Source organism: Gallus gallus, chromosome 1 (genome assembly GCF_016699485.2).
Source record: "Gallus gallus isolate bGalGal1 chromosome 1, bGalGal1.mat.broiler.GRCg7b, whole genome shotgun sequence".
Classification (NCBI taxonomy): domain Eukaryota; kingdom Metazoa; phylum Chordata; class Aves; order Galliformes; family Phasianidae; genus Gallus; species Gallus gallus.
The window spans coordinates 121,987,014-122,010,814 of NC_052532.1; the positions used below are offsets into that span (position 1 = coordinate 121,987,014).

Genomic DNA, 23,801 nt, shown 5'->3' on the forward strand with positions numbered 1-23,801 from the left:
ATCTGCTTTTCTACCCAAGAGCCTCAACCAGCAGGCTGGTTCAGCAGAATGCCAGTTGTGGGAAGCAGGGCAGCACCAGCGACGTGAGGATCCTACTGGCCTGTTAGCGATGCATCTCAGCAAGCAGGACGTGCCAGTGCAGTTGCACGAGTTCGCCACACTCCGCATAAGTATCCCAACAAGACAAGTGAGCGTCCATGAAAAAATAGAAACCCCGGGGAAAATGGGTACGGTGTGGTCAGAACAGATACGTTATGAGAAACCAGTTGTTGCAAATTTCTCCAATATAATTTAAAACTTAGTGCTGTCCATTGAAATCTGCCTTTCAGGTGAAGTTATCATTACTTCAAAAGTTATGCCATTCAATTACAATTCCTACATCTGTTAATAACTAAAACATCTAATCAAATTAACTAAGCTACCGTTCTGTCTACAGTTATGACAATATATAGTGAAAGTTGGGTTTGAACTGAACAACAATATATAGCACTTTTGTTGTATTACTCCATAGTGGACAACAGTTATACATGAAAGAAGAAAGAAGTATCATCAGCATGCTAGGTGCAATATGCGTTTAGAAAAGAAACAAAAATATATATATATATAATAACCAGAAGCAATGTTCATCCACTCTTAACTGTCCTGGGGAAAAAAAAAAATGCTATGAGGAATGCTATAGTGAGTTTAGATGCCCAGATTTTTGATGGTACTTTACGCTGTATTGTTGAACGATAACAAATACCTATTTGGGAGCATATCATGTCTGCTTTAGGCTTCTTGGAGCTACTGCCTTGAAGGCAGGAGTGCCAGATTCTCTGGAGAGGCTGAAGAGAGGGAGGTATCTGCACACAGATCTGGGCACCTGCACCTTACGTACCACAAACCGCTCTCTCTGCATACACACAGATGCCGTAAGCGCTTAAGTTAAATACCTAAAGTTAAGCCGGGTGAAGTATAGTCCATTTAACAGCACAAATCTTTTGTTTAGAAGAGAAATAATACTTATAAGGACTGTGCTAATTGCAAGTACTTTGCTAACAGAGCTGTCATTTCAAGAAAGCTTCATTCTGATAACTTCATTTTTATGTACCCTACTCTCTGCATTGGCTGTAGGGGAGCTAGGCAGTATTTTGCCTTAAACCGCTTGTAATACAAGCCTAAAATGGGCTTCAAATCAAGTCCTCATCTCAGGAAAAACAAACAAACAAAAAAAAAACCCCTGAAGTATTGTTTCAGGTATAAACCTTTCAGTTTCTTTAGCCACTCTGCAACATCTCTGCTGTTATCTCTAGCCTTTACAACTACATTTGCATGTTTAGTGACCAGATTTACACCTTTCCTACCACTCCACCATCGGTTAGGCAGGAGGTTTTCAACTACATACGGAATGCAACTAAGAGGTATGCAAACTATTTTCTGTCTTCACTCCAGGATTACAAGTGCATGGTCTCCCCTCTTACTTGGGGATTAAGGTACTGAATAAGTTGATTGTTTATTTTTTGTGTACTTCCTACGTGGTTTTAGTCTACTGCAATCCCTACAGGCAATTAGCTCAGCAGCTCAGTCATGGGAGAGAAAAATCCAACACTTATGACCACAAAGCTCCTAGCGGGCAACTATTGTACAATCAAACTGTGAAGTCTTTTTAGATCCCTTTTCTTTAAGCATAAGATGATTATATTACCTTGTCTAGAAAGAAAATTCCCATAAACATTCGGTAAACATAAACGTCTCTCTTTTACACAGACTTCAATTTGCAGTATGCTGTTGTGCGAATTTACAGCACACTAGCTGTTCTGTACTAACTCCTTACAGGGACAGTAAACACTTAACACACACATAACACAGGCATAAGCATATACCAAAAAAGCTTTACTTCTTTCTATTTTGTACTCAGGATGCATCCAAACGTTGCAGTAGTTCAGAGGGACAGAGTAGCTAGAGTACTTGACATTTACACCTCATATAGGACTTTTAATTTTCTGAAGCTTAGCACACAGTAAACTAGGGTCCTTTATTAGGAAGAATCGTTTTAATGTGCAAGAACACTTTATTTGCGACTCAAACGTATCTGGTGCCCTATCGGAAAGGTTTCTTTGTCAGCTCTACATTGGATCAATTAGCAATTTCTAAACTTATTTCTCACTTTGTTTTGGGAGTTTCACTGTTTCTTCCTCTGCTGCTTGACCTCTTTTTGCCCCTACTCCTGGATCGAGAGGAACTCCGACTTCTGCTCCGACTGCGTGTTCGACTGTAACTTCTGCTGCGACTGCGTCCTCTCCTCTTTCTCCCTCTGCTGCGTGACCTCCTCCTTTCTCGACTTCTCGACCTGCCAGACCGGCGCCTCCTCTTGTTTTTGCGGCGATTCTTTTTTCTCTCAGATTCCCCATTTCTCCGGTAAGAATGATCTGGGCTTGGGCTGCTCCTTCTCCTTGACCGGCCATAATAGTCATCACGATGGCTCGATCTGTTTCTCCTTTCAGAGTTTTTAGACAACTGATTAGTCCGTTCCGGAGAAACGCGTATGTCTCTATTGGCCTCCCAGAACTCATTGTTTGGATTTTTGAATACATGAAGAAAGTTGCAGTGTTTCCCTCTTGGACACTTCTGCCTTTCAAATAAGCCTGCAACAGATGAGGGTTGCTTTTTATGAACCAGACCTGTTAAAACTTCATTATGCACTTACTGGAAAGAAACTTATTGAACTGAATTTTGTCTTTCTGTTCAAAGCAGCATGTATGTGAACACCTATTTTACCCAAGATTACTTCTGTATGTACTTTTCTTGGCATTAACTTTTTAACATATGTTTCAGATGGCTATTTATGCTTTAGCTTAAAACAATTTTATAAATACTTCTATTAGCCTAAACTTTCAAAGAATGTACATGTAGAGAAGTCAAGTGCAATAACAACTGCTAAGAACTGTTGGTTGGTTGGACCAACAGTTGGTCAACTGATGGTTGAGACACTGTTGTTGCTTTTGAAAGAGATAAATTGCTATTTTCTGCACTTCCACCTTATAATTGTTATTATTTTGAAAGCTGGGATACAAATTTTCTTTCCCAGTCCATGGCAAATCTTCTAGGATGATATGAATGCATACATCATATGGCAGAGATATTCCCTTTCCTTCCTAAATCTACACAAGCAAATAAGTGTATTTGTCTTTGAAATAGAAATGAACGTGAACCGAAGCACTGGGTGAATCAAAGCAACCACTTAAGTCCCTCTTTTTCACTTCTAAACAAACTTTCAATAACACACATTCTATTTCCCAAGTGTTTATGCAACTCACCACAAATAGCAGTCTTCCATCTTGTCACAGGACAAAATTCACAGTGAAGCTGCCGGCCTGCGTACCATCGGCCACTGAATAGAGCAAGAGCTGCCTGACAGTCCTTTTCCCTTTAAAAAGGAAAAAAATACCCAACATAACTGAACATGTATTATCGCTGTACAATCGTTTCAGATGTTATTTCCCTGTTTTAGGATCTCATTACAGTATGAGAATAAATCATTTAGATTACATCGTTTTCATTACTGGACTTTGCAGTTTAGTTCTGCAACTTGGTAAGACTGAATACTCACGTCTGATACTGGACATACACATTTCCTCGTAGGTGAGGCTCATAGTTGCAGCTGACCTAAGGAGATTGAAACATTACATTAGGGCAATGGAAAGCTCATGCTATACAGCAACTCACATGTGTTGAATTGGCAGCCATTCTGATTTATGACAGCACATCAGCGTGAACTTGCACATTATTTTCTTCTGAACACAGTTTTAGTCAAATACAAGGATTAGAAAACAAAAAGGTCTTCTGCTTTATTTTTCTATGTTGCCAGCATTTTGCTCTGATTTGACACTGTGACCTCTGTTCCAGTCTACAAGGCAGCTTGTACTCGGTTGTCTTGCACTGAAGTCTGGGTCAACCCTACTCCGCAACAGCTAAATACTGCTCTGATAGTATCCCTCTGAGGAAACGTGGAGTTCATTATGTAAAAGAATCTTTAGAACAATCTACCCTCACAACCTCTCTGTGAGATGAGTTATAGAAGTTGAAACCACTTGCTTTCAGATTTCTGAAACACATTTTTTCATAATAATTTAGCATTCAAAAATATACAATTTAACTTCCCCAAAGCCTGTTACTGGTCTCTCAGAATTCTGAGACAAGTGGCCCCTAATCAGGCAAGAGCCCAGTTTGCCAGGCCTCAAGGCCCAGCCTCTTTTGCCTCCAGGCCTCTTCCAGCATCTGCTCCAAGTGAAACAAGCAGCTTCTTCCATCACTGTACCTGACTGACCCGCAAAGAATAATGGATTAGGCAAGGGCTTCATAGACAACAGTGGGCAGTTATATAACTTAATATTACAGCATAAACAGTCATCCTATTCAAGATAAATAACAATGTCAGTGCAAGAACAAGAAAGAATGTCATCACGATAGGCATGTTTGGGTGGGAAAAGAGAAGAAGCGTGTCTTGTCAAGACCTGCCAGATTCTGGACTAGCTTCCCAGAAGGAACAGTAAGAATAAAACCCTAGGCCATGTTGGAAATGTAAGTCAGTTGAAAGAGGGATGTGCGTAACACGAGTCTAAAGAGTAGCAGAGACTCAATCACAGTAGAGATCCTAAGCATCTCTACTAAAACAAGAACACCTCTGAAAAATCAAATTAGTGTTGCACAATTGCTTCAGAAACTAAGAAACTCTAGAGTAGACGCTCTTACCTCATTATTAGCCACAGGGACCCAAGTACCTGCAACTTAGCAGATAGGTGCATGTAACACAACCAAGATATTAGCTTAAGGATATGAGTTTGATGGTAAGACTATTTCAATGCACTCTCCATTGGGAATCTGCATCCTATCTTCTAGAAGGGAGCACTGCTTGCCAATATCCCTTGAGTCAAAGTATAGGGGTGTGTGTGGGGGATTCTCATCCAAATAGGTGAAGGTTCCTTTCTTACAAAGGTCACTGAGAATTCACTGATTTTACTTAACTTTCCTCTTGCTTGAGATGCTAGTAAATCTCTGTCCTGAGGCAGTTGTCAATACAGGGGAACAAAAAGAGAAAAGGCACTTCATTCCTCCTGGTCACTACAGAAAATCACTTGACAATGGCAAGCAGAAAGGGATGCTTTGGTAAGTTCTGTTACAAGGAGATTCCACCATCTGAGCTGTACGTTTTAGTACAACAAGGCATCACTCATCTCAAGGTCTGTATTTACAGGTCCCTCATTTTTCCTCACTAGAAATCATAATCTTTATTGGGAAAAAAATACGTATCAGGAAACCAGATGCAGAAACTAAGGGTGGATGGCAAACCTCAACACCATTTAAATAGCATCTTTACAAGATGGTCAGTTCAAAGTAATTCCTGCTGCTGAAGTGTATACTACCTTTTCTGTTAATTGAGTTTATTTTATCACATCAGTTCTACAATGACACTGCTTAGGTATATACTCCAAATACATTATCATCACACCTTTGGCACAGTTCTAAGTGGCACAGTGACAATAAGTGGCAATAGCAGCCCATACATCTTTACATCGTGTAACAGTCTTAATCCATGGGCCCTCTGGGCTTATCACAGGCTAAGTAGAGAAGGGATTGTGAGTTACATGGACTCTTATTCTGTATGAATACCTGGCAGTATAAAAGCACAAGCTTTTATAACTCAAGAGAATGGGAGAGAAGATTCACCCAGAATGCTCTGCAGAAGCACTGAGAAGTTTACAGGTGTCATGAGAGATGCACAGTTGGAGTAGACACTATGGATTCTCTGAAGTACATGGGATTTACATAGACCATACTGCACAGAATTCTCTAAAGGCTAGTAAAACACAACTGACACGGTATACGTTCAGAATTTACAAGCTGTTACACTCATATGCATACCTTGAATTGAACAACCTTCCCCACATTCTGAAACTCAGGGAGCACGTCCTCGTAGAACTCCAGGAACTGCTGGTAGGTCTCCTCGTCACTGTACTCGAGACTTGCATCGGTGTCGTAGTCATCCCTTCGACACTGCTCCATGCCAAAAGTAATGAACATCCCTCGGACAAGCAGTGTCTTACTGGACGTTGGATAGTTATGCTTGCGGGAACACCTGGATAATTGTAGAGAAGGAAGAAAAAAAATATTTGCACTTTTGGAAGAAGGTGCACTTGTTGAAACTTTGAACACTCGCCATTTTGAAAATGTTACTACAAAAAAAATTCACCAGCAGAAGATCAACATATTTCAATTATTAAAACAGATCTTTAGGAGGAAGGACTTTTACTGGTGGTGTTCTCAACACACAGGAAGAGGAGACTGTGAAATGGTGAGAGGGGCGATGAAACAAAAGCATGTCTAGACTTGTAGTTGAATGAGACGGACTTTTTCCACTTACAAAACTTATTATAAACAAGGCCTATCTTAAATCTGCATCTTCTTAGCAGCCGTATGGATCTCCCTCACTGTGCATCATCTTCAGGCTACCTCCCTCACATGCTGAAATGCAGTTCTCCCCCACAGATGTTTAGATTCACTAAGATCATGGATGGTGGCCTCCATGTTTACTTCAGTGTGCTTTATGATTGCTGCTTCAAACACTTCACAGACTAAGTGGGTCAGATGCTCCCCAACACACTTCTCCTTTTCATGATGTGATCAGAACAACTGCCAAGACTAGTCTACTCTCATATCTAGCAGAGGCAAAGCAACAGACAAACTAGGGGGAGATACCAGGTCTTGAAACCAGCAATTGCAGTCCTGCTGGCTCATGTTCAACCAAAATGTCCATTTACTAGAGCTTTATTCCATAACCTCTTTGAAAGTGAAGTGTCTAGGCTAGTTAGCCACTCCTCCTACCAAAGCTGTTCTTCATTTCTGATCATCTTGTTATCCTTCTCTGTTCTTGCCTTTTACCGTGTTTCCAATATGAAGTACCCACAGTAATATACAGGAACCAAGAATGAAAGTATCACAGATTTAACAGTAAACAAAGAAGAGAATTCTGAAAGCTACATCTATTTATTTTATTTTTCAAAGATGCAGCATATGTAAACTAATTAAGATGAAAAACAATACCTGACACGCCAGGCCTGCACTAAAAGCAGAAATCAAATGTATTCTGCCCAGCTATATTTGTGCATCTGCCAGAGCTAAGGTAGAAGTCACATTCTGATTCTGTTGGTTAAAGTATCATCAATAATGTGCTATAACAGTTAGTGCTTCAATTCCAGCCAGGCAACAGTTCTGTCTAGTTCCACCATGAATAATGGAAACCCATCCAAATAAATAGAAGTAATTTGTCGTAAAATCATAGAATGGCCTGCGTTGGAAGAGACCTCAATGATCATCTAATTCCAACCCCCTTGCCACTGTCACGGTTCCCAACTGCTAGATCAAGTACTAGACCAGGCTGCCCAAGGCCCCAACCAAACTCCTGGCTTTGAACACCTCTAGGGATGAGGCATCCCCAACCTCTCTGGGCAACATATTCCAGCACCTTGCCACTGTCTCATTGCAAAACCTCCCCGAGATCTAACGTAAATCTTCACTCCTTCAGTTTAAAACCATTCCTCCTTGTCCTATCACTATCTACCTGTGTAAAAACTTTACTTCCTTCCTGTTTACAATCTGTCCTTAAATACTACAACGCCATAATGAGGTCTCCCCACGGCCTTCTTTTCTCCAGTCTAAGTCCAGCTTCTTCAGTCTGTCTTCATAGGAGAGGTGCTCCAGCCCTCAGGTCATCTTCGTGGCCCTCCTCTGGACCCTCTCCAAAAGCTCCACATCCTTTATGTGATGGGTGTCCCACACCTGGATGCAGTACTCCAGAAGGGGACTCACAAGGTCGGAGCAGAGGGGAACAATCACCTTCCTCTCCCTGCTGGCCACCCCTCTTTCTGATACAGCCCAGGATACCGTTGGCCTTCTGGACTGGAAGCGCACACTACTGACTCGTATTAAATGTTGCATCTACCAGATTGCTGTCCTTCTTCGCAGGGCTACTCTCAAGTTCTTCTCCCAGCCTGCATACATACCTGGGATTACCCTGACCCAGGTGCAAAACCTTGCACTTCACTTTGTTGAACCTCATTTGGTTGACATGGACTCACCTTTCAAGTGTATCAATGTCCTTCTGGATGGCATCTCTTCCTCCTGCTCTATCAACTGTACTGCCCAGGTTGGTGTCATCAGCTATCTTGCTGAGGGTGCAGTTGATCCCATCATATATGTCGCTGATAAAAATGTTAAAGAGCACCAGTCCCAAGACAGATGCCTGAGGAACACCACTCGTCACCAACCTCCACCTGGACATAGAACCATTGACCACAACACTGTCTGAGACTTTCCAACCAATTCCTTATCCACCAAATAGTCCAACTTTGGAATCCATCTCTCCATTTTAGAGATAAGGATGTGGTGGAAGACCATGTCAAAGGTCTTGCACAAGTCCAAGCAGATGACATCAGTTGCCTTCCCTTTGTCCACCAATGTCATTACTCATCATGGAAGGCCACCAGATTTGTCAGGCACAACCTTCCCTTGGTGAAACTGTGCTGTCTGTCTTGAATCACATGCTCATCCCTCATGTGCCTTAACATATCTTCCAGGGATCTGTTCCATGATCTTCCTAGGCACAGAGGTGAAGATCAACAGCCCATAGTTCCCCTTTCCTCCTCATAAATGAGAGTGATATTTCCCTTTTTCCAGTAACCAGGGACTTTGACTGACAGCCATGACTTTTCAAATATGATGGAGAGTGGATCAGCAACCACATCAGCCAGCACCCTTAAGACTGTGGGATGCATGTCATCCAGTTCCATACAATTGTACACATTCAGTCTCATGAGGTGAGATGGGGGTGAGGGGGAGGGCAGTTTGCTCCCACAGTTCCCACCAAGAAATTCAGAGATGTGAGGTTCAGGGATGCAAGAAATATGAGAATCCTCATTGCCAGTGAAAACTGAAACAAACAACTCACTGAGTACCTCATCCCTCTCCATATCTGCTATAGCCAGTCCTCCTTTCTCATTTATCAGAGGAATACTCTCTGTGGCCTGTCTCTTCTGATCAATGTACCTATAAAATCCCTTCTTGCTCTAAATATTGCTTGCCATATTCAGTTCCACCTGTGCCTTGGCTTTCCTAATCCCATCTCTGCATGTCTGGATAGCATCCCTGTATTCTTCCCAGGTGACACAACCTTGTTTCTACTGTCTGTACTTGCCCTTCTTTCTGCTCAGTTTGACCACTATGTCCTTGTTGAGCCATGGTGGTTTCTTGCTTCCTATGCCTGGTTTCTTGTACTGGGGAACAGAGAGCTCTTGCACTCTCAGAAAGGCATCCTTAAAAAGTAGCCAGCTTTGCTCCACTCCTTTGTCCCTGGGAAGTTTTCTAGGGGATCTCACCCTAAAATTTCTTAAACAGGCTGAAATTCACCCTCCTTAAGTTCAGGCTCCTTTCTCCACTCTTTGCCAGATCCATGTTCTTCGAGATCACAAACTCAACCAGGGTATGGTCAACGCAGCCCAGGCTGCCTCCAATCTTAACATCTTTAACAATCTCCACATTAGCGAGCACAAGGTCCAGCAACACTTCACCTCTGGTCAGTCAGTCCAATAACTGAACCGGAAAGTTATCGCTGATGGACTGCAGGAGTCTCCCAGATCACTTGCAGCTCACCATGTTGTTTTCCCAGCAGGTATCCGGATGATTGAAATTCCCTATCAGGATGAGAGTCTGTGAGTGTGACACTCCTTTCAGCTGAAGCAAGAAGGCCTCCTCAGCAGGCTCCTCTTGATCACGTGGCCTATAGTAGACCCCAACCTCCAACTGTCCTTTATTAGTCCTATCTCTAATCTTAACCCACAGGCTCTTAACCTGTTCCCGACTGTTACTCAATGGGAGTTCCTTGCAGTCTATCCACTTTTTAAATATACACGGCAACTCCCCCACCCCTCCTACCTTACCTATCCCATCCAAAAAGCTCACAGTCCTCAATCATGGTTCTCCAGTTATGTGAACAATCCCACCATGTTTTGGTGATAGCAATAAGATGATAGTTTTCAAATTGCACCATGTTTTCCAACTCCTGAAGCTTATTTCCCATGCTGCATGCACTGGTATAGAGGCACTTCAGCTGAGCTTTCAGACACATTACCTTCATAGAGGAGCCCTCCCACAAACATCTAGGACAAATTTGAGGTTTCCCCCTGCTGCTTCCTAAAGTGTTCCCTGGCTCTCTGTCACTCAGCAGTACACCCCACTCCCATAGCAGATCTAGTTTAAAGCCCTGGTGATGAGCCCAGCCAGATTGTTACCAGGTATATTCTTGCCCCTCCTGGTCAGCTATGTCCCATCCCATGTCAGTATTTGTGGTTTGTCAAAGGTGCATCCAAGGTCACGGAACCCATAGCCTTTGGAGTGACACCACCCATGCAGCCAGTCATTCAACTGCTCCATTCTCCACCTTCTCCCAGATCCCAATCTCCAGCTGGCAGGACCGAGAAGAACACTACCTGCACTCCTGATCCCTTCAACATCCTTCCAAGGGACATAAAGTCGTCTTTGATATTTTTTAATTTCCTGATCACAGTCTCACGCAACCCAGCTTGAAAGATCAGCAGGGGATAGCAGTCATCTGACTTCATTCTATCTGTTATCTTCTTCTTGATGTCCCAGATATGGCACCAAGCAAACAGCAAACCTCTCTAGAGAGGTGATCCAGGTGGCAGATGGATGCCTCAGCACCTCTCAACAAAGAATCTCCTTCACTTTTTTTTGGTGGCACTAGTCATGACTTGAGTCCTTGGTTGTACTTTTTAAGGTGATCACCCCTTTTGTATCCACAGGGGTGACCCCACTGCTCCCCACCCCACCACATCAGAGCGCTGCTGAGAGAGGAAGGTTAATGGCCCCCAGCAGCTGCTCCCTGACAGGGGCTCTCCCTCAACCGCTAAGGCAATCCCTTGCTTTGGCATGGAACGTGTTCACCCTGGAGACAACTGCCTCGCAGAAAAAGCATCCTTTATAAAGCAAGATCAAGATTTTTTCAGTTTGTGCACAAGCTAATGAAGCTGCCTGCCTTTTGCCTCTCAAAAAAATGTATGTGCTGGTAATATTCAATTGATTACCTGTCTCCAAATCGGCAGGAACCTGTTTTGATATAGAATGGGCAATTTGCTCTATCCTTCTCTGTTCCTATGTTCTCTGGAGGCTCTGGGTTATGCCAGGTCACACCATTCTCCAGCTGTGGAAAAAGGCATTGAAACAAAATTATGAAATGTTTTCTTCTGCTAAACAAAGTTTCATAGGATTTTATAACTCAAAGAACTGTAGTAATAATTTGCTCCTCGGTCAACAATTTCATTTGTAATCCACAAGAATAATGAATATTTTGACAGGCTCTTTCCAGTCAGCTAAGCCAGTTTGCTACTTCACACCAGTTGAGCAGCACTTTTTACATCTGGCAGATAAAAATATAGGACTACTTACTTGCCTATCTCTGCAACAGCTCAAAGCTCAGTAATTTTATCACTGTCACTTTTTATGCAGTTAGGAAATGCTAATATAAAAGTAACCTGTCATAGGCCAGAATTAAAAACAATTAAATTCACAGTACTGGAACTAAAAGCCTCCATACTGCTCATCTCAGGCGATCAAATTAAGATTTCTAAAATTCAGATTGGGATAATCAATTTACAGGCACGAGTTGACTATCAATAAAGCACATTTTAAGAAATGAATTTTCATTTTCTTAGCCAAAAGATCTGTGAAGCCAACTAGCCAAAAATTGTCATTTTAGATCAACTGAAAACTGTCCATTTACAAGCAGGATTTGACCCTGCCACCAGTTCTACTCATGACTCTCAGCTGTAATTTCTTCTCAACAAAACAGCACCATCACTTCAACAGCATGGAAGCAGCAGAACTCTGAACTGACTGATACCATGCAAAGACTCTAACATACAACATTTCTGTCTGTTCCCTTGCAGAGATGGCTGTTAACACATCGGAAGTGCTGGGCAGATAATAGCTCAGAGCATTTTTCTACTCATATTCCAAAATAGAGTCAGATTGCCTACCTAAAGAACCATTTAAATGCAATTCAGAACTGAATACTACTCCAAAGCAGTTAGTGGCAATCAACACTCAATGGGTAACACTAGGTTAAAACTTAAATTTCAGAGTTACACAGAATTTTAAGCAGAACATGACTACTCAAAATAGTGAATTGTATATTCATATATACAGGCATAAAAAGTCATCTCCTAAGGAAATATGAAAGACCAAATTCATACTCTCTAAGGTTCACATGAAGACTTAATTTCCCTTACTACACGCTGCCAGCGTGAGATGCATGCTATTCCAGGCACCCCAGCAGTCAGCTTCTCCCCAGACTGTTTTTTTCTCTTCAGGATCTGTGCTTTCCTATGCTGCTGACTGGCTTATTTAGAGTCAACCATCTGCTCAAAAACCAAGTTAGTCTCACAGCTCGGAAGGACTGACAGCTCTGTTTAGAAATTTAATTCGTAAGTACACTGTTACTAGTTTCTGTTGTTGCTGTTTTTTAAAAATAGAGCACACATCAGTATTTCCAGATTCATTCTTGACTCACATCCCCTGAACAAGAGCGAGCATGCACAAGTGCACTGCCATCAAGCAGTCAGAAATACACTTAATTATATTCCATCCAGTAAATAATTGTTTACAGCACAGGCAAACCACTACATATTAAATTTATTACAGCCATTAGGTTCTTGACAGCAGATGGACAACATGCCACGAGGCAAACACTGGATAGCAATTAAATTATTTTTTCAGTTCTTTTTCAAAAAAGATGGAGCATACCTGGCTTTCAGCTTGATCCAGCATCTTCTGCACAGCCGCCTATAAATGGTGCAAACACAGGACTAGTGAAAACCCCATGGACACGCAAAACATCTGGTTTCTTTAGTTAAGAACCTGATTTGCAATACCCCATGATTATGCACAGTGAACATTTGATGGGGCTTGCTTGAAAACCCTAAGTTTCATTTTTGTTTTGTAGGGTTTCACACACTACAAAGCTGTTGAACGACACATCAGACTAAACTTTCATGTAGATGATTTTCTAAGCAAAATGCTGACAGCTTCAAAATTTTCATTTTCTTTATCGAAACTATAGTTGAACTACTGAACACTTAAACTCATCTTTTCATCTCAGACTCAATGTAGTTACAATTGAATTCATAGTCATTTAGTTGTGCTTAGCTTTTTGACTGAGAATAGTCTATGCAGCACAGAAAAGCGTGTTGTTTAGTAAGACCCTTTTAAATCCAACTCTGTAACTGTTAAGCATTACATTCAGAAACCCATTAAGCTTTGCTGTATCTAGTCTTTTAAATGGAGTGAAACAATGAGAATATTCTTTCCTTTTCTTCTAACTGGGCTAAGCAAAGCAACGGTCATATTCCAAGACAAACTAGGACTTAGTTATCACAAACTGTTCTATGAAGTTTAGAGAATATAAAGACATTGAGATATAACCAATACAAAAAAAAAAAACACTGGTGTTGTTCTAATTTGGAACATCACAGAACCACAGAATTGTAGGGGCTGGAAGGGACCTCGAGAGATCATCTAAGTCCAACCCCCCCTGCCAAAGCAGGCTCATTAGGCATAAGATACTAAATTAAAAAGGAGGAGCAGAAAGTTAGGAAAAAATGTAATTCAACATGAAGAAAACAAACAAACCCAGAAACTATTTTCCCATCCTAAGGAGCAAAAAGAAAATAAATAAATAAATAATAAAAAATAAAAATAAAAAAAAAAAAGCCATCTTTTCTATCGGTCAGTAAGTCAAAATTTGAATAAACTCCTGTCTGAAGAGAGGCCAAATCAATGCACTAACTTTCCACTGCCAAAATGCGTGGTTTCACTCCCTGCTGAACACTCACAGTTTCCATCCGGGTGATTGTCAGCACCCTCTCTGAGCCAACATATCTCAGTAGACCAGTAAAATAGTAATCCAGAAAGAAAACAAATTATTAAAAAAAAAAGAAAAAAGAAAAAGAAAAATACAGTTTCCAACTAGTTCAGGAAACCAACTTAGGCCACTGAGGACTGAGCAAACTTAGCCACAAGAAAAGGGAAGGCACAAAACCCTGCTGTTACCATGACACAGTTGTAGGGGAACTATATCTCAACCTTCAATAAAGGATGAGACCATCATTTTCTCTCCCTACTCTGCAAGGAAAAGAAAAGGACACGTAACACAAGAAGACAGACGGGAAATACTACTGCTGTTCTTTTTCCTTCACCGTAGCTATGTTATGTAACCAGTGAAGCAATCAACTATTAAATGCAGGAGACAATACCATTTGCTCATGTCTATTCCCCACTTGTAGTTACAAGACACAGCATCAAGACACCTCCCAGCAGTAGTGCTGAACTTCAATCTTTTCCTAACGTGGAGAAGCTGATACGTCGCAGCTGAAATCACCCTTTACTGGCAGTAGGCCAGTCCTCATTTTTTATTTCTGTTCAGGGCATCTTACATCCAGGTTATTCAACTTCTAAAACTTAAAAAGAATGTATACTAAAAAGAAATGTTATAAATTACTAGCATGTCCAGCATAACTTTTTTGTCCATTTAAGGTACTCTGAAAAAAAAAGATACGTCCTGTTGGATGAGTCACGTAAAGAAGAGCTGTAATGTATCTTTGGATTAAGAACTCTGTTAAGGAACAGCAGAAACATAACTCTGTATCCTCACTGGGAATTTTCTTCACCGCTATGTTCAACTGGGACATTAAATAAAGACTATCTTTACTGAAAAATGTAAAAAGCACAAATACCGGAAACTGCATTCACGGTGTGCCACTGTATTTAACTGGTGTAAAAAGGTACATAAAGATGCATCAGAACCAGTTGTCCTTCTAGGTAAATGGAGTTACTAGATCTTCTTCAACAGTGAAGTATAACTTCAGCAACTTAGAACACAAACAAAAAGTAATTAACAGATTCATGCACTTGTAGTTAGAATAAAATCCCTTTTCAACATGCATAGACTGGTACATCAGATAACGCAAGAGGATATGTAGTATGTTTATCCTCCCACTGCCAGGAATCACCTCTCTTTCTCTCTTCTCCTGTTGTTTCTGCTGTGCCACTTCTCTCTCTTTTCTTTGCTGCTCTTCCCATTCTTCTTTGATCTTTCTCTTTATGATAAAAAAAAAAATAAAGTTACTCAAGGAAACAAATACTTTATAATCAGTAGAATCAAATTCAAAACTATCATGCTGTATGTTAACTCTTTAACCATTATCATTCAGCCATAAGACACCATATCTCTTAATAAAAACCCATTACATGAGTATTTTGGTGTCTTTTTAATTTTGCTCTTCTAGAATGAAATAAAGAAAAGAGCTTACATTTTTAGACATATCAACACCAACAAAACTTGGTACACTACAACAAAAGATATTAAACAAAGTTATTACTAAGTTTTCCTTATTACCAGATATAACACTAAGTTTATATATCACCTCTTCTTCCTCTTGACGTTTTCTTGCAGCCTCTTCTTTTTCTTTCTTAAGCTTGAACTCTTCTTGAGCCTTTTCTTCTCTCAGCAACCACTGCTCGTGTAGTTTTTGTCTACCAATGAAACCACATACCTCTCAGGCAAATTTTAATGATTACCCATAGTAGATGCAGTCATTGTGCACATAACTGAAATTTGTTAGTTCAGCATTATCTACACTTTATCTAATATTCTTTAAAATAAAAAATTCTATGGCAATCATTCACACTCTAGAGAAGTCCTGTGAAACATGGAATATAGACTGAAGATTCTATTTTATGCACGAAATATATTAATACTTTTCAAAGCATCAACATGGATTTGACACATGCTGTTTTCACCTTTCTGCCTCAAGTTTCTTTTCCTCTTCCTCATCTTCCTCTTCGTCAAGCTCCTCCTCTTCCTCCTCAGACACCGATTCATCTTTTTCTGTAGCTTCTGAGAAAAGACGAGGAAAAAATGCATCCAAGTGGATGTTACAGTCACCAAATGTATGCAAATTTACATCCTTTATTAAAAAAAATCATTACTAGTTCTACTGGAAATACAAAACTCTTCGCACTTACCTGAGTCTCTCAGTTTGGCAAGCGCCTGCCGCTTTTTTTTCCGCTTTTCTTTCTTCAGAATGGCTCTGTATTTCTGGTGGCTGAAGACGAGAAATTACTTATGTTACCACAGCCTAACAGAGAAGTTTTAGTGTCATATATGCACTCAATTACATCGTCAGCATAAAACTCCACAATTGCAAAATAAACATTTTTATATGAAACATAACTCTACAGGGATATCTGCCATGGCAATAAAATCTGCAACTATGCTTTTAGAGCTGCATGTTGCCAGCAACAATGACAACGCTTGGACCCAACACAGAGGATCTTCTCCTTGTTGAGCTCTGCAGCACTCATCGTCATCAGCTCCGTGAAAGCTCCCCTAGACACTGAACCTTGGCCACCAGATCAGATCTGGCAGAAGAAAAAATAGGCATATCCTACTCTGCAGTTCTGGCATGCCTTCAAGCAAATGTTTTTTTTGCTCTCTTTACATGGTATGAAATTCCGCATCTTTGCACTTCTACATACATATTCTCTACAAACAGCAGTTTTAATGCACAGATACCCCACGAGCACACACAGCGGTTGCTAGAGATCACAGAATCATAGAATGGTTTGGGTTGGAAGGGACCTTTAAGATCACCCAGTTCCAACCCCCCTGCAATAGGAAGGGACGCCTCCCTCTAAAACAGGTTGCCCAAAGCCCCATCCAGCCTGGCCATATAACTCCCAGGCCCTCTTTTCCACTAAAGGATCTTGGCCACACTCATGCCTAGCGTGTCAGTTTGCCTGGCAGCTCTGCGTGGCTGCTAGGAAGCAGCACATTGTTTTCATTATGCTCAATATCTCTTCACATATCTAAAAATCTTTTCATACCACTCCTTCTCTGTTCTTTTTTCTTTCTAGCTCCATTCTTTCTAGTCAGTTGGCAACGGGAAGGATGATCTTCTACTCCTCCCACTGCCATGCCAAACAGTGACAGCAGACCAAAAGCATGCCATTTCAGAGCATGTAATTTTGAAAAAACATCCAGAAACGTAACTCAGAACCAAAAACTCACCCTTCTGCTCATGGTTATTTGCAACTTCACCACCTGCACAACACTGCATGCCATTCATAACACTGTGGTGGTTACCCAGGAATCTGAGTGTCTGACAGATGCCTCACTGCACGCTCGGCCTACTGCCTTGGCCCACACAAGCCCAGTATCTCCTGTAATGCCCACAACCAGGGAGTAAAGTCCCGCTCTTAAACAGATACCTAAGACTAACACAAGTGCACCCCTCCCGCCCAGGTCTCAGGCTTTCTCAGCAGCTGCTGATGTCCAACAATTACAGGAAAGAGAAGCTCCCAACGCTGCTAATGCACAGCTGCACCCAAGTTTGCAAGCACATCGCTGAGTGCGCCAAGAGAAACCACTCAGGCTAAGCAGCACTGCCAGACGAGGCCGCCCCAACACACACCCAGCTCAGGCACTAGCCGGCCCGAGTCCCCCGCCTGGTGCCTCCCTTCCTCGTCGAACGGACGAGCGGGACACGGACAGCGGCCCAGGCATCACCTGCCATCCCACACTCCCGGTTCCGGCCCCACCCCAGCCCGGCGGCGCCCCCTCCCCCGCCCCCCTCACGGGCAGCGCCGCCGGTTCACCCCCAGCGCGCGGCAGCGGCGGCGGGGCGGCCATGGCGGCACGTAGCTGCGCCACTCCCAGGCCCGGCCGCGAGGCGGCCTCGACCCGGCCTACCGCGCAGCCGGGCGGCCTCCTCTGGAACTGGGCCTCGACCCTCCATAGGCATCCCCGGGCTCTTCCCCTTCCTCCTGGATGCGATGAGGAGGCCCGGCGCGGGCCTCAACCCCGTCCTCACCTCAGCTTCCCCAGAGGGGACTCGGGCAGCAACATGGGCGCCGCCATCTTGCGTTACCGACGGGATGTCACGTGACTCCGCGGCGGAAGGGCGCAAAATCCCTTCCGGTACCCGAGCGGCTGTGGTTGGTGCGTGCCGGGTGCCCATTAGCGACAGTTGAGGGCGGGGATGGAGTTCGTTGTACCCGTACAGCAGAGCGCTTTGGAAAGCAGTGCTTTACATTTCGGGTTACAAAAAGAAAGGAGATTGATTGAGCCCGCTGGGCTGCCTGTCCGTACAGCGGCTTGTGCTGATAACAGCTGCAATAACTGCCTGGATTATGGATTACCACGTGTGCCTTATACTGGTTGCACTATGACATAGGTGTGAAATACAGTTGTGCAATGCCTGCCACCAGGTGAGCTTTCACTGTGTCTCTTGGCTGATAGTAGTCTGATCTCCTGAAGAGCTGAGTGAAGTCAGAGGTGCCGTGAGGCTGGGCCACACCAGACAAGTATACCGATGAGTGTAACTGGCACCACTGATACCTTCTTGCTATTAGTCCTGAGCTACTCTGTCCATCTTGAGTACAAACACCTACCATAGAATTATGAAATCACAGGGTATCCTGACTATTCCACAACGACTGTCGAGTCAAGAGGAGTTTTTTAAATAAAATAAAAAAGGAGCTTTTGTCATATATCCTAGAGGTAGTATATTGCATAGACAATCCAAGCTGCTGATGGTGAAGCCTACCACTGCAGGCTAATTGTGCTCTTCAGTAACAGCATAATGAGTATCTTATTTATTCTGAAGCTTGAAGCAGTTGTGACTATTGTCTGTTTGCCCATTGATCAAGGAATATTCAAACGATGGCCTTTAGTGGGTACTTCACCATGTTTCAGGTTGTAGACTGCCTTTTAAAATGGAGTTGACAACGCTATTACTTTTACTGTTTACTTGTGCAGAATCTACATGTAAAAAAAGACGTAATTTGCAGCTTTAGATACAGAAGATGGCAGTATTGTGCATTTTAGAACTGATGAACCATACACATCCATGAACGTTCTGAAAAAAACAAGTATTTCAAGAAATCATATTTTGTTTAGGATTTACAACTACAACTCCTCATCATCCTTTTAGTAGAGTAGTACAATAACAACTTTTCTTTTAACTTCCTCTAACTCAATATTGAGAAGTTCAGTCATTTCTTTCATTAGTATCATACGTATCATTATGACATTTTCCCAGTATACTTGGGGAAATAGCTGTCTTAAGGTTTTGTGTTGGAATAGTGAAAAGGAGAATCTCTTTATAAGGGAAGACAAAAAAACATCATCTATAACAGACCTTTATAATGATTCTGGAAAAAGCTGTCATCCTTCTGATACAGGAATAAAATAATTTCATTTTTTCTCTATTTTGTTTGTTCCTGAATCTATAGATGTAATTGCTTGCTGTTCAAAAACAGGTGCAGAATTCCATGCAACTTTATTGACCTAGGGCAATGAAAGTGTTTTTGTCAGAAAGAAACAAATACTACCATTCCAGGTTGGCTAGATCCATTTATGTATCCAAAACAATGTAGATTTCTGGCCAGTAATTGTTAGCCTTTATACTGGAGTTGCAGAACAGACACCTCTTCACATACAGTTTATTTTTGTGGAAAAGAATGTTCACAGAACTCACTCTTGTGTGTTTCCCAAAGAAAAATATGCCTACACCTTATGGTTTTATAGACTCACAGACCCACAGAATCTTTTGAATTAGAAGGGACACTAAAACACCATCTAGTCTAACTCCCCTGCAATGAACAGGCACACCTACAGCTCCATCAGAGTGCTCAGAGACCCATCCAGCCTGACCTTGAGTGTCTCCAGGGCTGGGGCTTTCACCACCTCTCCAGGCAACCTGTGCCAGTGCCTCATCATCCTTACTGTAAAAAAACTTATTTATGTCCAATCTAAATCTCCCCTCTTTTAGTTTGGAATCAGTTCCCCTTGTTCTTTCACAACAGATGCTGCTGAAGAGTCTGTCCCCTTCCTTCTTGTAGTCCCCCTTTAGACACTGAAAGGCCACTCTCAGGTCTCCTGAGAGCCTTCTCTTCTCCAGGCTGCACAGCCCCATCTCTCTCCGCCTGGGCTCATAGGGAAGGTGTTCCATCTCTGATCATTTTTGCATATATATACGCTCCATCATGAAAAGGTAGATATGGAGTACTCTGATTATACTTCATGCAATAGAGAAACATTTCTCATACAACCTCAAATTGAATACCACATTCCCTTTATATATATATAAAAGCTCTGATAAGGTCCCTTCAGTCTTATCCAGGCTGAACAGTTCCAGATCTGTCAGCCTTTCCATCCTTCCCCACTGCTCTGGAAGTTGCTTACTCCTAGTGCTAGCCCTACTGTGGGTAATCATCAGTGCTTTTCACTGCAAAGTGCCTGTTTGAAGGCTGTATGGGAACTGTTGAATCATGGCCTGAACCTCTGATTGACCACCTGAGGCGAGCGCTGAGTCAGCTGCAGGGGCACAGGTGAATGCAATTTCACCTGAGTGACCGGAAGAGGTGGAGCCTGGCTCCACCCCCCCTAGGCCCCATTTAATGGCTGACTCCCAAGGGGGAAGGATCTCTGTGTGGAGGTTATTTCTCTTGGAGCATTTCTGCAAGTTCAGGATACAGGTAAGATTTTTATTTCATTTCTCCTTTGTAAAGCGATAATCTTGCTGGTCCTATACCTGTTTGCCATACAATGGCAATATATGAAAGATAGAGAGAGCAAATCTTTCCCATGCCTGCTAGCTAATGGCTACACTACCTTCTCAAGGGGTAAATATTTTCTAGATACTGTCTACTTCTGTGAGCACTGATGAAAACTCTGTGAACGCTGTAAAATACTGTAAACTACTTTTCCAAGTTTATAGTGATAACAGTGATTATGGGGCCCCATTCCACGCCCAGTTCCCCCAGAAGTTAACAGAAAGACTCCCATTTTAAGACTTGGGCTGCACCTATAAAAGCCAGCATTGATCTTTTTGATGCTGCTGAGGTTCTTGTAGATGCTCATCTCACCAGCTTCTGAAATCTTCAGCAGTTGCACAGCACTGGACTCGAGGAGCTGCAAAGCTCTTGTACAAGCAGACCTGTATTTCTCTAGGTAGATTTCCATGAGTGACTAATGCTGACAGTAGCACATTGACTCTTTCCTCATAAGAGTTGAACACAACTATTTAAGACTAAAGATTAACTTCCTCAGAGTTTAAAACTGTTAATTTGTCAAATTTGAAAACTGAGGGTAAGTTTGGCCATAGCTGTTAATTAACTTATATGATGGCTATCAATATTTTACTTTCCTGGGATTTTTCCATTTTGAAGACATTGAAAGAAGCGGAAGAGTACATTGCTAATCAGGTTGAGAGGATGGAAGGGTTTTGTTTTACCAAGTGAGATGGTCCTTAAGTCTCAGTCCTTTCTTAATTTGTTTAAGAGTCTGAATTACAGTATGCTGCTAAGTATATGCACACAGACTATACATCTGGAGGTCTGAACTTCTGGAGGTCAAAAGCACTGAAAAAAAATACTGCTATTTTCAGTCAGCAGACAAATTTGCTGAGTACAAGAAGAGAAATAGTTCTTTGCAGTAATTCAATGCTACTTTTAAATTGATGATTGTGGATAGGATTCTATAGGTAATTGCTTTAAGCTGTGCCAGGTGAGGTTTAGGTTGGATATTAGGGAAAAAAAAAATCTCAAAGAGTGGTGAGATATTGAATCAGGGAGGTGGTGGAGTCACCATCTGTGGAAGTGTTCAAGAACTGTGTGGATGTGGCACTGAGGGACGTGGTTAGTGGGCATGGTGGTTGGACTAGATGGTTGTAGTGGCCTTTTCCAACATTAATGATTCTATGATCTCCATGGCTGTTACCTGTGGCTCAATAGTAATTGGGAAAAATGAAGTCATTTTAAAAGAGAAGCTATTAAAAATCAAGAACCTCAAAATTCTGAATTGAAAACATACTCTGTAAGCATGTAGATTGTCATTTGTTGAAGCAAATTGATGTCTTACTAACCAGTGGCAAACAAATTCAGGCATGCTCAAGTAAGTGCTACATTTCTAGCTAAAATGAATGAAAGGAGGCTTGGCAAAAAGTTATGCATGCATGTAGGTTTGTTAGTGAAAACAAGGTGGCAAAATGTACGTCTTCTGTATTGTGCTAATATACTCTCTACCTGTAATCTGAAAAGTTACAGTGCTTTTTATGACCACATTAAAAAGAATGGGCAGCCAGTTGGGTACTGTTGGCACACATCCAGGTTCCTACTCACATACATATCAATTGCAGAACGCTATTCCTATGAGCTCTGAGCTGGGGTGTTTATCACATCGCTCCTTTCCCTGGCCCCTTCCCTCACCACCAGGAAAATCATCCATCTTGCTACAGGCAATCCACCATCCTGGATGGAAGTCAGCAGCCATGGCCAGGGAATCCAGGCGTGTGCTCCAAGGCTGTTCCTGCTGAGTGCTTTGTGCCCACTGTGTACTTTGACACTGGCTCCATGCCTTTATAAGGACTGATTTCCAGTGGGGAGAAGTGATGATGCATCCCAACTGCAATGATTTTCATTTGATTGTGGGAAAACAGTGCTTTGCTTTTCCCCTGTTTTCCCATGTACTGCAATATGACCCCCAGAGGTACAATGGAGTTCAAACACTCTTTATTGAAGCAATGAATTTAGCATGAGGCTGATAATGCTCACAGTCTTTTTAGCTTATGAATTCTACAGAAAACTGGTAGTCTTTCCTGTATCTGTATGTTTTTTAGTAGTTTCCATTTGTTGCATGTTAATTTGAGCCATCATTAAAAATGAGTACATCACTTTTTTGTTTTCATAGACATTGATTGCACATCTAAGCAGATAACAAATCCAATAGTTTTGTACTCAGAGCTGGTTGTCTAGAGTGAGTAAACAGCCATCTAGGAATCAGCTTGATTTAATGACTTTTAAAGATGGGGTATCAATTCCTTTAACGGTGACTTCTAAAAATAAGACTAAATTAGTGAAACAGTAAATTCTCAATTACCTGGAAGTCCAAATACCTTATGTAGTAAATACTGATTATTGTTTTCCATAAATTTAGTCCCACAGTTACATAAAATGTTCTCACTGGTAGTCATTCTTCTGAAGGTCTTTAGGTTTGCAGTCTCAAGACACACTTTTCTGTGCTAAAGGGCCGAGTGAAAGTCATTTTAAAGAAATCTTCAATTTAGGAACTAGCCATTAATCAGAATGGCTACCAGAGAGGGGATACAGCAGCAGAGTGGAATAAAACAATCCTGACTTGCTGCCTGGATGGCAAAGGATGTTCAAGTATTTGTGCGTTTCAGTTATTTCAGTTGCTGAATTCTTTCTCCTCTGCACACGCTTTGTCTTTGAAAATGTTTGGTTAAAAATGTAATATACACATTAATATATTGCCATACATATGTGTGTATGCATACGCAGCATACTGTGTAAACAAAATTGGAACATGTCTTAATGAACTATGCATACCTTCTTCCCTACATAGTCCTTCTGTTGCTCATTCTCACATTCCAGTTGTTATACTCATGATCCTCCAACAGGAAGAAAGCAATTCTCTGTATTTATAACTGATTTGAGGTCAAAGTGATGTCTAAGAAGCTGGTTCTGTTGGTACAGTGTGGGGGCAACTGAACCACGTGTGCTGTGTGCTGTCTGGCTACCAGAGCTGCAGGTTGGTCTGGTGTTGGCTGGCTCAGACGTGTAGGGTACGTGTGCCTGGGGGGAAAACAGGAACGTATCACTGTGTAATGCTT

The 23,801-nt window shown here is 41.9% G+C and overlaps 1 protein-coding gene across 1 annotated transcript; it reads right to left on the minus strand.

Annotated features, from left to right (window-relative positions):
- Nucleotides 1-1,851: 1,851 nt before the first annotated feature.
- On the minus strand, nt 1,852-18,051 carry ZRSR2 (zinc finger CCCH-type, RNA binding motif and serine/arginine rich 2). Its single transcript, XM_015273389.4, has 11 exons — nt 17,979-18,051; nt 16,132-16,211; nt 15,907-16,003; nt 15,531-15,639; nt 15,117-15,203; nt 12,853-12,891; nt 11,136-11,251; nt 5,902-6,115; nt 3,590-3,645; nt 3,297-3,406; nt 1,852-2,624 (listed from the first exon to the last, which is right to left on the minus strand). Exons 1-11 carry the CDS (start codon nt 18,023-18,025, stop codon nt 2,143-2,145), a joined length of 1,437 nt encoding a protein of 478 aa, XP_015128875.1. The 5' UTR covers nt 18,026-18,051; the 3' UTR covers nt 1,852-2,142.
- Between the last annotated feature and the right edge of the window lie 5,750 nt (nt 18,052-23,801).